This window comes from Halichoerus grypus, chromosome 1 (assembly GCF_964656455.1).
Source record: "Halichoerus grypus chromosome 1, mHalGry1.hap1.1, whole genome shotgun sequence".
NCBI classification, from domain to species: Eukaryota; Metazoa; Chordata; class Mammalia; order Carnivora; family Phocidae; genus Halichoerus; species Halichoerus grypus.
The window spans coordinates 103,546,599-103,562,082 of record NC_135712.1 but is presented as its reverse complement, the minus strand read 5'-3'; the positions used below and the strand labels follow the sequence as shown (position 1 = coordinate 103,562,082).

The 15,484-nt window shown below is 35.5% G+C and overlaps 1 protein-coding gene across 1 annotated transcript in view; it reads left to right on the top strand.

Annotated features, from left to right (window-relative positions):
• The window catches only part of RSRC1 (arginine and serine rich coiled-coil 1), a 406,629-nt gene extending 391,426 nt beyond the window's left edge, over window positions 1-15,203 (top strand). The window contains exons 8-10 of the mRNA XM_078069970.1: window positions 5,844-5,950; window positions 13,743-13,895; window positions 14,552-15,203. Of these exons, the coding sequence (XP_077926096.1) occupies window positions 5,844-5,950; window positions 13,743-13,895; window positions 14,552-14,644 (353 nt within the window). The 3' untranslated portion in view covers window positions 14,645-15,203. The remainder of the gene's footprint in view (window positions 1-5,843; window positions 5,951-13,742; window positions 13,896-14,551) is intronic.
• The last annotated feature ends 281 nt before the right edge of the window (window positions 15,204-15,484 follow it).

Sequence of the window (15,484 nt, the reverse complement as noted above, 5' to 3'; positions counted from 1 at the left end):
TATATAAATATTTTTTTACTGGAAGAGTAGCATGAGTACCTCAATAACTATGAGGCCAACTGACCCAAACTCTTTGTAACATAAAATGCATTTTAACTTTGGGGAAATTCATAAAATATTAATATTCAGAAGGAGTCAGTTGAAGATGAGATTTTCATGTGTAAGATACCTTTCATGAAACGCATGTTGGCAGTTATCCCATGATTACATCTTGGGTAATAGTGCCACCTGCTGTTCTCAGCCTGGCATTGCTGCCAGTTTAGAGAGTAGTTTGTGTCTACAAATGGAATATAGATTAAAATTTTGCCTTTTCAAATAAAAGGTTTATATTGGACCTTAACATCTGTACTAACTAATCTTTGTGTATCATTTGATAATATTTTTAAGTCTGTAACAGATGTATCATGTAAAATTTCAAATATAACTTGAAATGGTTGGTGAACCTAATTTGTATGTTAACATCAACAGTAATGAACAAAATGTTTAATTTTAATTTTTTATCACAAAAGGAACAAAATGATTTTCCATGCGGTGAGTTAGTATTGATTGTTTTTAGTCTGTAGTGACTTTGCTTTCTGACTCCAGTATTTTTTATTTTACTATGAAATATGTATCCCTTCTACTGAAATTGTACAAACTACTTATGAAAGTCATTTTATTTACCAATAATGTGTTTATCAGAAATGCTAATAGATACCTTTCCTTCGTGTTTACCATGTTAATGTTTAAAAACATCCTATAATTTTGATTTCTCCCAGTAACGTTGTTCCTTGTTTTTATTTTTACCTCACGGCTGGTGAATACAAGATACTTTATATGCTAGGCATTCATGCCAAGCATATAAATGACGAGTAGTTTTCATTCACGTTTTTCCTATTCTTAAAATTGGTAAAGAATTTTTCAATGACAAATTGGCATGTAAAACTTAAGAGCCTTAATTTAAAACAATTTACTGTATCTTATTGATGTGTTTTATTCTGCTTCCCAAAATGACAGGATTATATTCAAGACCTATATTTGTGGACATTGATATTTGAATTTTGAGTATGAAGCCCTTTAAAACATGTTTTATGCCTGTTTTCAAACAGCATGAAGCTGAGCTATTTACAAGACTAAAAATGTAAACCTCCCATGAATTTTTCAAATTTTAACTTAAATATCTCTCTTACTCTTTAATTTAAATATCACTGGTAAAATATTTCCCACATTGAAAGGTAAAAGCTACGTTGGTTTATTTTCATATTGTAAGTCAGGCAAACTGGCTTTCTCTTATCTGCCCTGTCACTTTGTTAGTCCTGAAGTGATCTTTAAAGAAACACAAAGATAACGTTCTGGTTTTCTCTAATCTTTTTCCTTCCTTCCTTTATAATTTCTCCAATGCTATTTTGTTAAACATGCTGGCCCTTGGGCCAGCTTTTGTGATAATACTTTTATTTGTATTAGGAGCTGGTTGTATGTCCATATTTGAAGCTGCAAACACTATAAGCTTTAGACATCAAGTACTATTCGTGAGCTCACCTCTGACTTTTAATACTAATGATGTGCTTTGTAAATCCAAATGAGAGAATATGTTTGAGAAAAACCCAAGGCTTCAAATAGTTGATACATATGAGACATCATCCTGAAGTCTGAAATACTATCTTTTGGTTGGGAATTAATGATGGTGAAATAATTGTGAGACTAACTAAGACCTATACAAACAAGTGTATTTTCACATTGACGAATTAAAGTTGGATCACATGGAATGGTATCCATTATGACTTTTCTCTGCCATATTAACACTATTATACATATAAGTAATAAAGAATATCATCCACTGGTATAAGTATGTTCATATTAATAAATTAGCTGGGCAAAGAATCTTCTCATTTTATAGGCTCAATTAGTACATTGCATAATTAAAATCCGCAGGAGCTTTTATTCTAAAGCATGTGGAACTATTTGCTCATCCATAACACTCTAACAGTACTTGCTTTTATGTTGTAAAATATATTCTTCCTAAGTTGGGAGTGTTGGCTCTAGCAGCGATTACTTCCAAACATTCCATGCATTATTTTTCACATGAGAAAGGACTGGTTAGAGCTATCAGGGACACATCTCCAGAAGACTGTCTTTCCCCTAAATAAACTGTAGGTTGCATAAGTCTATATAGTTACAATTTGCAGTTGGCCAAAAGTTGAAACAAAGATTTTTCATAAATTGTTAATTTTTATTGAGATTATTAAACCAAATTTCTTTTCATACTCTTTATAACACTTAGCATTTTAAGCTTAGATCTGCAGAGATGTAAAAATTACTTTAATGCAAACAACTACCTTATTGTCAAACCACTTTTTATGGTTGTTTCTTAGAATGTAAATCTAGTTATTGTCCCTGAAGTCTAAAATCCCAAAAATTTTTAGGTGCTTGTTGAATATACAGTGGCTCCTAATTCAGCTATGTATTCATATCAGCTTAGAGCAAGAGTTTAAACAGTGAGTGTGTGAACCATAATGTTGCATTTTTCCTTCCCAGCCTAGCATGTGAAAAAAAAACAAAAATATGAAACAATACATTTCTTAAAGCAATAACTGGAAAAGCAAAAGACTGAAAACAACTCAAATGACCACCTATAAGGCATTGGTGGAAAAAAGCTATCATAAAACCATAAAATAGATAACTATACAGCTGTAAAATAGAATAGGGAAGTCTCTATACTGGGGTAGGGTGATATTGAAGACATAAAGTATGGTATGTTAATTTTGTATAAGAAAGAAGAGAATATGTATACTTATATTTTCAGAAAGAAACAAAGGAAGGATAAAAACCGAAACCTAATAAAAATGGCTAACTATGGATTGGGGGAAGAACTGAAAGAACGGGATAGGAAAGGAAACCTAGACTCTTCTGAATGATGTTTTGTGTTTTGACTTTGGAATCGTGTTTTATGCAACTAAAAAGCAAATATTAAAGACAGGAAACAACAAGTGTTGTCAAGGACATGGAGAAAAAAGGAACCCTTGTGCACTCTTGGTGGGAATGTAAATTGGTGCAGCCACTGTGGAAAAACAGTATGGAGGTTCCTCAAAAAATTAAAAATAGAATTACCACATGGTCCAGTAATTCCACAATTCCACTTCTAAGTATTTACCCAAAGAAAACAAAAACACAAATTCAAAAAGATATATGACCCCTATGTCTATTGCAGCATTATTTACAGTAGCCAAGTTATGGAAGCAACCTAAGTGTCCACTGATAGGTGAATGGGCAAAGAAGATGCGGTATGTGTACACACACACACATACACACTGGAATATTACTCAGCCGTTTTAAAAAGGGATGAAATCTTGCCATTTGCAACAACATGGATGAACCTAGAAGCTATTATGCTAAGTGACATAAGTCGGACAGAAAAAGGAAAATACCATATGATATCGCTTACATGTGGAATCTAAAAAGCAAAACAAAACAAGTGAATAACAAAAAGCAGAATCATATCTACAAATACAGAGAATAAACTGACAGTTGCCAGAGGGGAGGAGGATTGGGAGATGGGCAAAATGGGTGAAGGGGAGTGAGAGGTACAGGTTTCCAGTAATGGAATGAATAAGTCGTGGGAACAAAAGGTATAGTATAGGGAATATAGTCAATGGTATTATAATAACATTTTATGGTGATGGCAGCTACACTTGTGGTGAGCATAGCATAACATATAGAATTGTTGAATTACTGTGTTGTACATCTGAAACTAATGTAACATTGTGTGTCAACTATACTCAAATAAAAAAATATTAATCAAAAGGACAACAGAACAAAAACCAAGATCTAAATCAAAAATGAATTGAAACAAATTGAACCTAGCTAGATATCTAGTTGGTAGCATAATCACATGGAGAATTATTTTAGGTAACTTTAGAGTATACTGTTTTGACATTTCATCAGTGGAATAATTCCTGAGATAAAAAGAACCATAAAGGAATTTTAAACTGTATTAATTCATCTTATTAATAGTGATATTAATCTTTTTATTTTGAAACTAATGCATACTCGACTCTCATATTAAGAGAAACAAGTAAGTACTTTTGATCATATCATTAAGATTTTTAAAGTGAGAGAAAAGATAATACAAATACAAAATCAGAGACTTTAAAATTCCTCTAATCTTTAATTTGATTGATAGTATCAGCATGAACTCGTATTACTTTTTTTTTCTTAAAATATGCATTTCCTGTCCCACCCACTGAAAAAGCTGAGAAGCAGTGACAATCCAGGAACAGTGAAACCCCTGGTGCCCAAGTTACTGTCTTTAAACATCATTCCCCACTAAAAGCAGTCCGAGCCGTTTGGAGAAGTAGCTAGTTTCAGGTCTTGGGCAGGAACTGTACAAGATGAGCCCAGAACTTCTTGTCACCCCTTAATTATAAGGGATCATATCAAAAGGATGCAGGGCCAACTTCAGGAGGTCCCCACCACCCAAAGGCAGAATAATTTGAGCAACAAAATATGAAAATGATTACATGGAGTAAAATATGTTAAATATATAAATATTCAGGAACTCATAATGCTCATCTTTGGATCAAAATTGACAAGTAAAAATTAAACATTTATTCTGCCTTTCCTGTACAGACTGTTCTTTACAGTCAGCAAGGGAAGTTCTTCACAACAGAGGAATCAAAGCTAATAAATGCAGGGAGAACAATAGAATTGCAAAATCACCATTTTGCAACATCTCATGAAATAATGGATCTAATCAACAAACATTAATGTCTGCCAAAAACATTAAGTGAATGGTTGATGAAGAACTTTATAATAGGGCCAGGCTGACATCACCTTGGACCCACTGATCAATCTTAACATCTTTAAAATTGGGGGAAGCATGTCCCGATACTGTGTAATGGCAATGATGCAGCATCACCTATGATGTATCCTTGACCAAAAGAAATCGAACCTGAATCTTATCTAGCCTCTACACCTCACTATTGGTTTACACAAAATATGAGGAATAGAGGAACGTGTTAAATGACATCATAAGAATAAAATCATCCAGATCTAGAATGTAGAAAATTTTCAAGTATAAATGATCCATTCTCTTCAATAAATAAATGGCAATGAAAGGGAGGGCCTGAAGACTGTCAGTGATTAAAAGGGATTTAAGATACTTATCAACCAAGTCTAATGTGTGGACCTTGTTTGGATCCTGTTTCAAACACACTACCTGTAAAAAGAAATTATTTTTGGACAATCAGTGAAAATTAAACATGGACTCTATAAGATGATATTAAGGCATTATTGATAATATTGTTGGATGTGAAGATGGTATTATAGTTATATTACTGTTTGTTTTTTTTAAGTCCTTATCTGAAATGCCTACTAAATATTTAGGGGTGATATGGCACGATGTCTGGGAGGTACTTTTGAGTACTCCAGATCTACCCAAAAAAATAAAGTGACGATCAATAAATAAGTAACAGAGTTCATGACTATAGAAGCTGGTGATGGGTGCAGGTGGATTCATTGTGCTGTTAATTCCTTTTATATGTATTTCCATAATAAGTTTTTTTTTTTTAATTTTTAAAGCCCTCCCATGAGATTAGCCCAGATTAGCTTGCATCATTATAGCAGTACCTTGTCAGCAATCTTTTATTAGGTTTTAGGTGAGAGACTTGGTGTGTAGGAATGTGTATTTGTGGATCTCAAGGGGAAAATAGTTTTTTATTAGAGCTTAACTGTAACATCTTTTCATCCAGTTAAATTCCAGAAGTCATAAAATTACTTCATAGAAAGAAAGAACCTTGCTTAGAATACTGTTGTTAACAAGCTTACACACCAAAATACACTGACATCATACCCTTTTTTTTTTTTAGACCAAGCCACCCTGGTTGAACAAGTAAAAAGAGTAAAAGAAATTGAAGCCATTGAAAGTGATTCTTTTGTTCAGCAGACATTCAGATCAAGTAAAGAAGTCAAAAAGGTAAGTTTTCATCCAGACATTATGAATAAGCCTTTAGAATCCCACTGAGGAGATGCTTTATTAATGGATTTGACTTAAATGTAAGTGCTTCTTCTAACAGATAGATGAAGTAGGGTGAGCGAGTGTCAGCGTGTTATTGAGAGAGAGAGAATGAATCAGTGAGAAGCAGTTCAAGTTTAACTTGTAAAAATATATCTGATGCCATTTTTTATTTTAAAATTCACTGAGAAGACAAAGTAAAATGTCAACAGTTCTAAAGCAGTAATATGCATTTCATGAACATATAGTTTTCTTTTCAAGTGTCTACATCTACTTTCTGAATTGACACTGCTAGAGAAAAGTTAGAAGAGAGCTTTAACAATCCGATTATTACCCAAATAGTAACATGTGTCTGCACTCTTTGCCCAGATTGGTATCACTTATTCAACTCCAGTAAAAGGAGTTTTGATTGGCATTTTATTTCTGTTGAATATTGCATGTATTCTTTCAATTATTATCAGGACCACCTTTAGGAATCTGTTCCTTTAGTCAGAAAAGGCATTCTACCGTGAGATACATGTATTCTTTAATAACAGACATGTAATAAAGACATGGTATTGTTACCACTTATTCAAAAATATTCTACAGCTGTAAATATATTAACGACTGTATGGCATCCTGCTGACAAATTTATCATAATTCATTTATTTTTTTCCTCTGACACTAGATAATTTAAGTAGTTGTAAGCTTGAAAGTATTAATACATGTTTGTAAATATCCATTATTATCCCCATAAGATCAGTTTTTCAAGATGGAGTTACTCGCTTAAGGTTAATATTATTTATTTCTACACATGTTCCCAAAGTCATCCTCCACTAACGTCCCAATCCAGATTCTGCCCACAAGTCCAAGGAGAGATCTGCCTCTCACACCATGGTTAACACCAAGTCCTTTTTCACTTTACTTACCTGATAGGTAGTCAGGCAAAAATTGACCTTTTGTCTTCCTATTAGCATTTCTTTTGTTGCTTGTGACATGAACATCTTTTCAGTTACCATATACTTTTTAAATCTTCCTGGAGAAGTGACTCGAGCATGTGCTGGTGCCTGGGTGCACAGCACCAGCCATCCCTGGTTAACCCGTGGTCCCTGCCTTCATTTGCTGATTTCATTTGAACTTTTTGTAAAAGTTTGCCACCACAACTCCTAAAAAATGGTGGAACTGTAAAATGGACATCCATAAGTATAGTTGCTCATTTTATTTAATATCTTACTCTTGAATATCTTGCATATTAAAAGGTCATTCATATGTCCCAAAAGAATTGTAATTTACTTTTAAATTTACTTTCCTAATATTTGTTTTCTGAGGTTCACCCTGACTTTCCAGCTCTCACTGGACTCAAGATAAACAGCATTTTCTTTCTGTGGAAATACTTATTCCTCTCTAGTTAATATACCAGGTTTTCCTCTAAACAACTTTTTCCCTTTTGATACTAATTATTAATAATAAACTTATTTTTGGGCGCCTGGGTGGCTCAGTCGGTTAAGCGTCTGCCTTCGGCTCAGCTCATGGTCCCAGGGTCCTGGGATCGAGCCCCTGGGATCGGGCTCCCTGCTCAGTGGGGAGTCTGCTTCTCCCTCTGCCCTTCCCCCCCTGCTCATGATCTCTCTCTCAAATAAATAAAATCCTTTAAAAAAATTTTAAAAATAATAATAATAATAAACTTATTTTTAATTCCATTGTTTTTCCTCCAAAATACTGGCAGCTCCTCCAATAACTAGCAAAACCAGCGATGAGCAAGGAAATTGATCAGAAGTGTACCTGATAAAGAGGAAGGAGGATGGGGCTTTGGGCTCAAAGAGATCTGAGTTTGAATCTTAACTCTCACACTTCCTGCCATGATTTATGGTCTTTAGCAAGCTTCTCAACTTCTTCATCCTTCAATTTCCAAATCCATAAAATAGAACCAATAATACCTACTTTTTGGAGTTGTTGAGGAGTAAATATAATGAGTATCAAATATCTAACATGGTTCTTGATCCCATAAATGCTTATTTTTAAATAACATACTCTAGCACCTAAATTATTCTATATCTAAGTACATTCTGTAAACTAAGCATAGTGCTTAAAAACTTCTACTGTAGGTGCTCAGTCTGTCTTTTTTTTTTTTTTTTTAAGATGTATTTATTTGACAGAGAGAGACACAGCGAGAGAGGGAACAAAAGCAGAGGGAGTGGGAGAGGGAGAAGCAGGCTTCCCGCCGAGCAGGGAGCCCGATGCGGGGCTCGATCCCAGGATCCTGAGATCATGACCTGAGCCGAAGGCAGACGCTTAACGACTGAGCCACCCAGGCGCCCCGGTGATCAGTCTGTCTTAAGTATCAACACCTTACCCCATTTACATTTTTTAATATTCCCCAAGTTTCCATGCTCACCAGTAAGGCAGACCTCTTGCTGAGAAAACAGAAAATCTTTAGATCTGGTTTTACCTTTAAAGTCTTTTGAAAGGTATAAATGTAAAATACCTGTATATTTCAATTCCAGAATTAGTAATGTTTTCGCCTCATTGTGTCCCCTAGAAAAGTTTTGAAAGATTATTTCCCCTTAACCTCTGAAGGTTATTAATCTTAAGCTAACTGACTAAATCCAAGAGAAAAAAGTCTTCTTCCTAAATCTCTAATAAAAGCCTGTATAGTTAAATGGCTTTCCATGGGACCAATATAAAGGAATTTCACCTATATCTCTGATCAAAGGGACCATCATTATTAATTATTTTAATAACTAGTTTCTGTTGTTTCAGTGTTCAATGCCAAGTTGGAATTTTCACTCACCTTCAATATAGCTTTTCTTGCACTTCTAATTCAGATGCCACCATTAGGGATAGAGAGGATTAAGATGAAATAGGGGCCTCTAGGGGCACCTGGGTGGCTCAGTTGGTTAAGCATCTGACTCTTGATTTCAGTTCAGGTCATGATCTCAGGGTCGTGAGATTGAGCCCCACGTGAGGCTCTAACACTCAGCGGGGAGTCTGCTTGAGATTCTCTCTCTCCCTTTCCCTCTGCCCCTCCCCCGCAACACATGCTCTTGCTCTCTCTAAAATAAATAAATAAATCTTTTTTAAAAAAAGATGAAACAGGGGCCTCTCAATTTCATAAGGAATGTTCATGAATCTGTGCAAGAAAAACCCATCTACTGTTTCAGCTGTCTTTTAAAAGAGGTGGCCCTTAACAATAATTCACACAAAGAAATAAAATCAATTCTGGAAGGCCTTGAGCTGGCTAGTTCTAGATTGGATAAGTATGAGGGAGAAGCAAAAGCAACCTAGAAATATTAATCCAGCACTGTGAGTTGAGCCACTTAAAAATGTATGTAATTAAAATATTTTACCAACATTTTCATTTCTTTCCTCTAAAATTAAAACCAAATAACAATAAATCTTAGGTTTAGCAGTTAGGAAGCAGTGGTCAAAAGCATGATATGTAGGGTCAGACAGATGCAGGGTCAGGTCTGATTCTGCCATTTACTGGCTATGTGTCCTTAAACCACATGATGACCCCATGGCTCTCTTATCTTAAAAGGGAGGTAATACCCCTGGCAGAAGTTTTTATAAGGATGAGCAAGATACTTTACATAAAATAGTTAGCCAAGCACCTGACACTCAGGAAATAAAAGTTGTTATTATTCTTCCTCTCCCTGCTTCTGCTCCACCTCTTCCTCTTCCTGAATGCTGAGGGCTGCATTTGTCTCTGGCTTCCTTAAAAGGAATTGGAGATGCAAGGATTCTCATTTTGGTTGGGTCACAGCTTGTTTTATGTAATTTTTTATGGTTTATAGACCCTACAATTCTCATTGGAGGCTTGGTGACCTATTGTATTCCTAAGCAAATAATTTAAAAAGTACTTTACAGCTTTATATAGTAGCTTACTGGTTTAGTATACAGACAGCAGCTTTGGGCCAATTTGTTTCAGCCCAGCATTTGGAAACATTAAAGCATGAAGCAAATGTTGTAAAACAATGTTGTAACATAGCCCCATTTTGTTTTTTATATTTAAATAACTTAAAGTGACTAAAATAATAATAGCTACCATTAATACTAGACATTTAACATATGTAAGTTATCTAAAATCCCAGTAACCTGGGATTTTAAACTTGCTTAGTTTAAAACTAAGCAAGCTGAGGCTCAGCAAATTTTGTTACCCATGGTCAAAGTGCTAATAAATGACAAGAAAGAGCATCCACACAAAATTTATTCAACTCCAGAGCCCATGTTTGTTTTTACTCATCCAGTGTCTCTCATAATTGTGAACTCAGTGCACGTTCCCTATTGAAGTTATAAAGAAAACATTCACTAACAGGGGAGTATGCTTAAAAAAAAAAAAGAAGAAGATGGCATTTACCTTGGTGAATGTACAACGGTCTAAAGTATTAGCCATCTAACACTGGACTTTTATTAGTCACTGCATTTCAAAATGATCAGAAAAGCAGTGATGGGCCAACAGTGAATAAATTTACACTCAACTGTAATATGAAACAGAAGGCCAATTTATTAGTTTAGAAAACGGTATCCCTTTCCAGTTTCTAAAATGTCTGTGTCTGCAATATAAGGTAGCGATTCAGGATGCCCAAGAAGCTGAATTATTTATCAGGAGATTACTTAGCAAAAGGAGGTAAATTATCTTGAGGACCATTTCATCCAGATCATGGGGAGATAGGAGCTATCCTTGATGCACAGCAAAGACTAACTCTCTTGAGGACTAAATTACTCATGACCCAGGTTTCAACATCTTTCTCTTCTGGACAGTTCTACACACATTGGCATAAATTTTATATCTCTGAAAAAGGCTTCTCTATACTAACCACCCCTTCAGTTGATAGAGTCTTTCTTCAGCTGTGTGAATTCCACTAATTAAGCTAAGGAGCTGTTACCAGAAAGTGGCTATTACCAATAACATGCTAGACATTGTGTCTCCGTCAACACATATAGATTTAACAGGTTAACTCTCTGCAATCATCTCTCTCTTGTGTGAGTAGATAATTGGTAGTTCCTGCTATATCATCTTCAAGAACCAAGATGCAGTTTGTTTCCAAACTTCTGTCCCAAATAAGCTTATTGCCAGTTATTCAACCCTAAAATAGTTGTAGCTGGCAGACACCCCCCTATGTTCAGAAAGAGGATAAATAACCCTAAAGCAGCAGGGTCTAACTTACTCTTTTACTTGAAGTACATTTTAAAACAAGTTTTCCAAACTGAACCACCAGGTGGCAGTGCTACTCAAAGCCAGATACTTGATAGTGGCCATGTTGTGGGTTTTTTTATAGTCAAAATTTCTCCAACAGTTTTCCTCACTTAAATAAAGAAGCAGGGCGCCTGGGTGGCTCAGTCGTTAAGCGTCTGCCTTCGGCTCAGGTCATGATCCCAGGGTCCTGGAATCGAGTCCCACATCGGGCTCCCTGCTCGGCAAGAAGCCTGCTTCTCCCTCTCCCATTCCCCCTGCTTGTGTTCCTGCTCTCGCTGTCTCTCTCTCTGTCAAATAAATAAATAAAATCTTTTAAAAAAATAAAAAATAAAGAAGCAATTGATGATTCCTGTCATATATTTTTTAATTATCCACTTAAATAATAACTTCCATGCTCTGATCCTAATCTCTGAAAACTTTACCTGAAATGTACATAAGCACTTCTCCAAGAAAATGTCCATGTACTGTAGGTATAAACAGAACGAGACCAGTTCACTTTTATAATAGAATGTTATCTCTGCCGCCTGAATATGTGCGATCCACATCTTTGGCAACTAAAATAACAACACTCCACAATTCTTCAAGGCAGTTCAATACTGCCAGTCTCCTAGCTGAGCCCTATCAAAGCATGGCTAAGACAGGCAGAATGACATGCTCTTCTGTTCTCTGCATGCAGCATAGACTACCAAAAAATGATGTCTGGATGTCATTAGATTAGCATACTTCCCACCTTTCCCTATGCAGAATGTTGGGCTTTACTGATCTACGTCCTCCATTTTATAAAGGGTCAGTATAATATCATACAGGGCTGTAGGCCTTCTAGGCCTAGTATGTTGGAAATATAGAAAGGTTTGACACCTGGGGTGGAGGTGGGGGGAGTATTGGCTTCAAAATACAAGAAGAAAACTGCCAGATTTAACAGTTATTTCTTTAAGTATCTCTATGTCCCTTGTTACAATGTGTGATTATGTCTTTATTTTGATATCTATTTGTAAGTTATCTGTCAGTTCCATTAGCAAAATGTGATCTCCACTTGGTACAGGGAACATACCTATTTTACTCTCCCTTGTGTACCCAGTGCTTAGCAGTTAGTAGCACTCAATAAATACTGAAGGTGGATATCCAGTTCTAAGATAAATCATTCTAAGAAAGGATTAACTAATTTGTGTAGATTTCATTTTCTAGATGTTTTTCCCAGTGACATCTGTTTTACCCTTCACTCAGAGAAGTAGATGTTCAGAAGTAGCTACATTAAAAGAAAATGGAGGTTCAAAAAGTACACATATAGAACCAGTAGGTGTAGAAAAAAGGCCGAGTGGTGGAATTAATCTCCCAGTCATCTTGGTTTTTTTTATTTTAATTTCCGATTTCATCTAGTCCATTTCATGTCATTCCTGCAGCCTTGCTGCTGATTAGCCACTTCCCTGGCCTTTTCCTTTCCCAGACAGGGAAGTATGGGAAATAGCCCAAGAGACCACAGCACGACTGGCTTCTTCCAGGCAGCAGCAATGATTTATCAGTCCTCGCGTCCGCAGCCCTGAGCCCAGCGCCTGGCACTTAGTATTCCGTGATGGAATGTTATCATTCAGCAATAAAATGGAATGACATACTGATACATGCTTCAGCCTTTCATGGAAGAACCTTGAAAGCATGCTCAATGAAAGAAGCCAGTCACAGAAAATAAAACAAACCCACAACAACAAGAAACTACATAATGTATGATCTTTTGTATGAAGTGTCCAGAATAAGCAAATCCATAGTGACAAAATAGATGAGTGGTTGCATAGGGATGGGGAGGCTGGGAGAAATGGGGAGCAGTGACTGCTAATGGGTATGGGGTTTTGTGGGAGGAGGATGAAAATGTTCTGAGGTTGCTTGTGGTGTTGGTCGCAAAATTCTGTGGATATGCTAAAAGCTATATGAATTGTGATATGTGAATTATATCTCATTGAGGCTGTTATTTAAAAAGCAAAAACAGGGTGCCTGGGTGGCTCAGTCAGTTAAGCGTCTGCCTTCAGCTCAGGTCATGATCCTGGGGTCCTGGGATCGAGCCCCGCATTGGGCTCCCTGCTCAGCAGGGAGTCTGCTTCTCCCTCTCCCACTACCCCTCCCCCCTGCTTGTGCTCTCTCTCTCATACTCTCTCTCTCTCAAATAAATATTTAGAAATAATAATAATAATAAAAATAAATAAAAAACAAAAACAAAATAACCTTTGAATTTGCTTTTCATCTCTAAAGAGACCAAATGAATGCTGGAGATTTGTTGCTTGTTTTGACTAATAGAATTTAGATTTATGAAATATGTTTTTCTATAGTATAGACACCTAAGTCCCAATTTCTCAAGAAAAACATGCTGATCATAAAAAAAAACAATCAACATTTTCTCCATGTTTTTGTATTTTTTTGCTTGTTTTCAGAATTGTTTCTTACTCATCACCCAGGGTCTTTTTATGATTAGTATTATCTCAAAGGAGACTAAATGAACAATTACTATTCCAAATAAAAAATATTGTTAAGGCAGAATTTTAATTATATATTGTGATCTAATTAATAAAACATTTATGTATCATGTTTCAGTCCGTGGAGCCTGGTGAGGTGAAGCATGCAGCTGCGACATCGGGACCAGCAACAGTAGTTCCTGACCCTCCCAGTAGTGAAAAAGAAATAGACCCCAGCAGCATCCCCACTGCCATCAAGTACCAAGATGACAATTCTCTGGCCCATCCGAATGTAAGATCCTTAGATCTGAAGAATGTCCACTGAAGTCTACTTGACTGAAATGAATTCAAACTATTGTCATTTTGTGCTGATGACAAAAAGACTGTTGGAGGAAATGGATTCATATATTCCTATTTGCTAGAAATAGGCAGCTGACCCCCATCCCTTAGAGCAGTTACATGGATTTGAATCTGGTGTTATCCAAATCATGTTGTCTGACTTTTAGAAGTAGTCTTCCTATGCTTAACAAAAATAGGCAAAAAGAAGAGGTTGGTTGGTTTTTTAAATCTGTCACTAAAAGATCTAATTCTGCCTCAGCTCTCGTTGGTTCATTGAACTGAGCCTGTCACGGACATCGTATTTTACTATCTACTCTGAAGTCGTGTCATTCCGCTGTGTCTCTGAGAAAAAGCGTAGGAAATAAACTTCACAAAACACGGCGTAAAATTGTTAACAAACAATGTTGCTATTACACTTTTTCTCCAAGACTTTCTGAACATTATTGATTCCAAATAGATTATCTTCAGTTGAGAAGTCACCAAAAGTTAAACAGTATCCAAATCTTGTGCTGAAAGATGTATTCTGTAAAGGTAATTTATGTTACATAAGGTCAAATCCAAGTTATTGGCAAACAATAACATTTTTCCTTTTTCTTTTTCTTATTTCAGTTATTTATTGAGAAAGCTGATGCTGAGGAAAAGTGGTTCAAGAGATTAATTGCTCTCCGACAAGAAAGGTTAATGGGCAGTCCTGTGGCCTAAGTAATATATATATGGTTGAATTAACAGTAACATTGGAAATGTAGGTTTTTAAATCCCAATATTAACTTTTTACTTTTAAAAAGCGGTTAGCTGATTATGTGAAAAGGTAATATTTCATTCATTTCTCATGTAGGCTTGAATATTTGTTGATTTGAACTTAATCAAACATTGTGAATATTAAAACTAGTGTAAAATTTAATGCATGAAAATATCATACTGTTAATAAAGTTAATCCTAAAAATATCAGTGGTAAAATAAATGGTACACAGTAGTGTTTGAGTAAAATTGGAAAAATATCAAGTTGTCATTTAAGGATACAATTTTGATTAATCATGCATATGTAAGAATCAAACTATATGCTATCCATGTGAGATTTCATCTTCCATGTATTATGAAACCATTTTTGAATCTTTTATTTCACCTTATTGTAAAAATTTAGGCAGAATAAAAAGCACTGTAAACAATCTAAGTAGAATGAGCATGTTAATCCTAGAGGAAAAAAATATTTTTTGAAAAACGTTTCTTGAAAATTAAATAAATTGACAATTTATTGCTTAGAGATCAGCATTTACTAAGTGTTCCTTTTAAAAATGTTAGCAGATCCCAGCTCATTCCTCCAGAAACCATATGTTCATGGTAGACCTCATCAGTTGACCAAATACCCATGATGGGGAAATCATTTCTGAGAAAGCTGGTAAGAGCTCTCACTTCAGTCTTACTTACCCAACTGCTATTCCCTACAGAGGAAGCCAGCTAATTGTAATTTTGATAAAGCTATCTGTCATTGTAGAATATCTTTCTCTAGTAGCTGAATGAAAATCAAGTATGCATTCCATACTA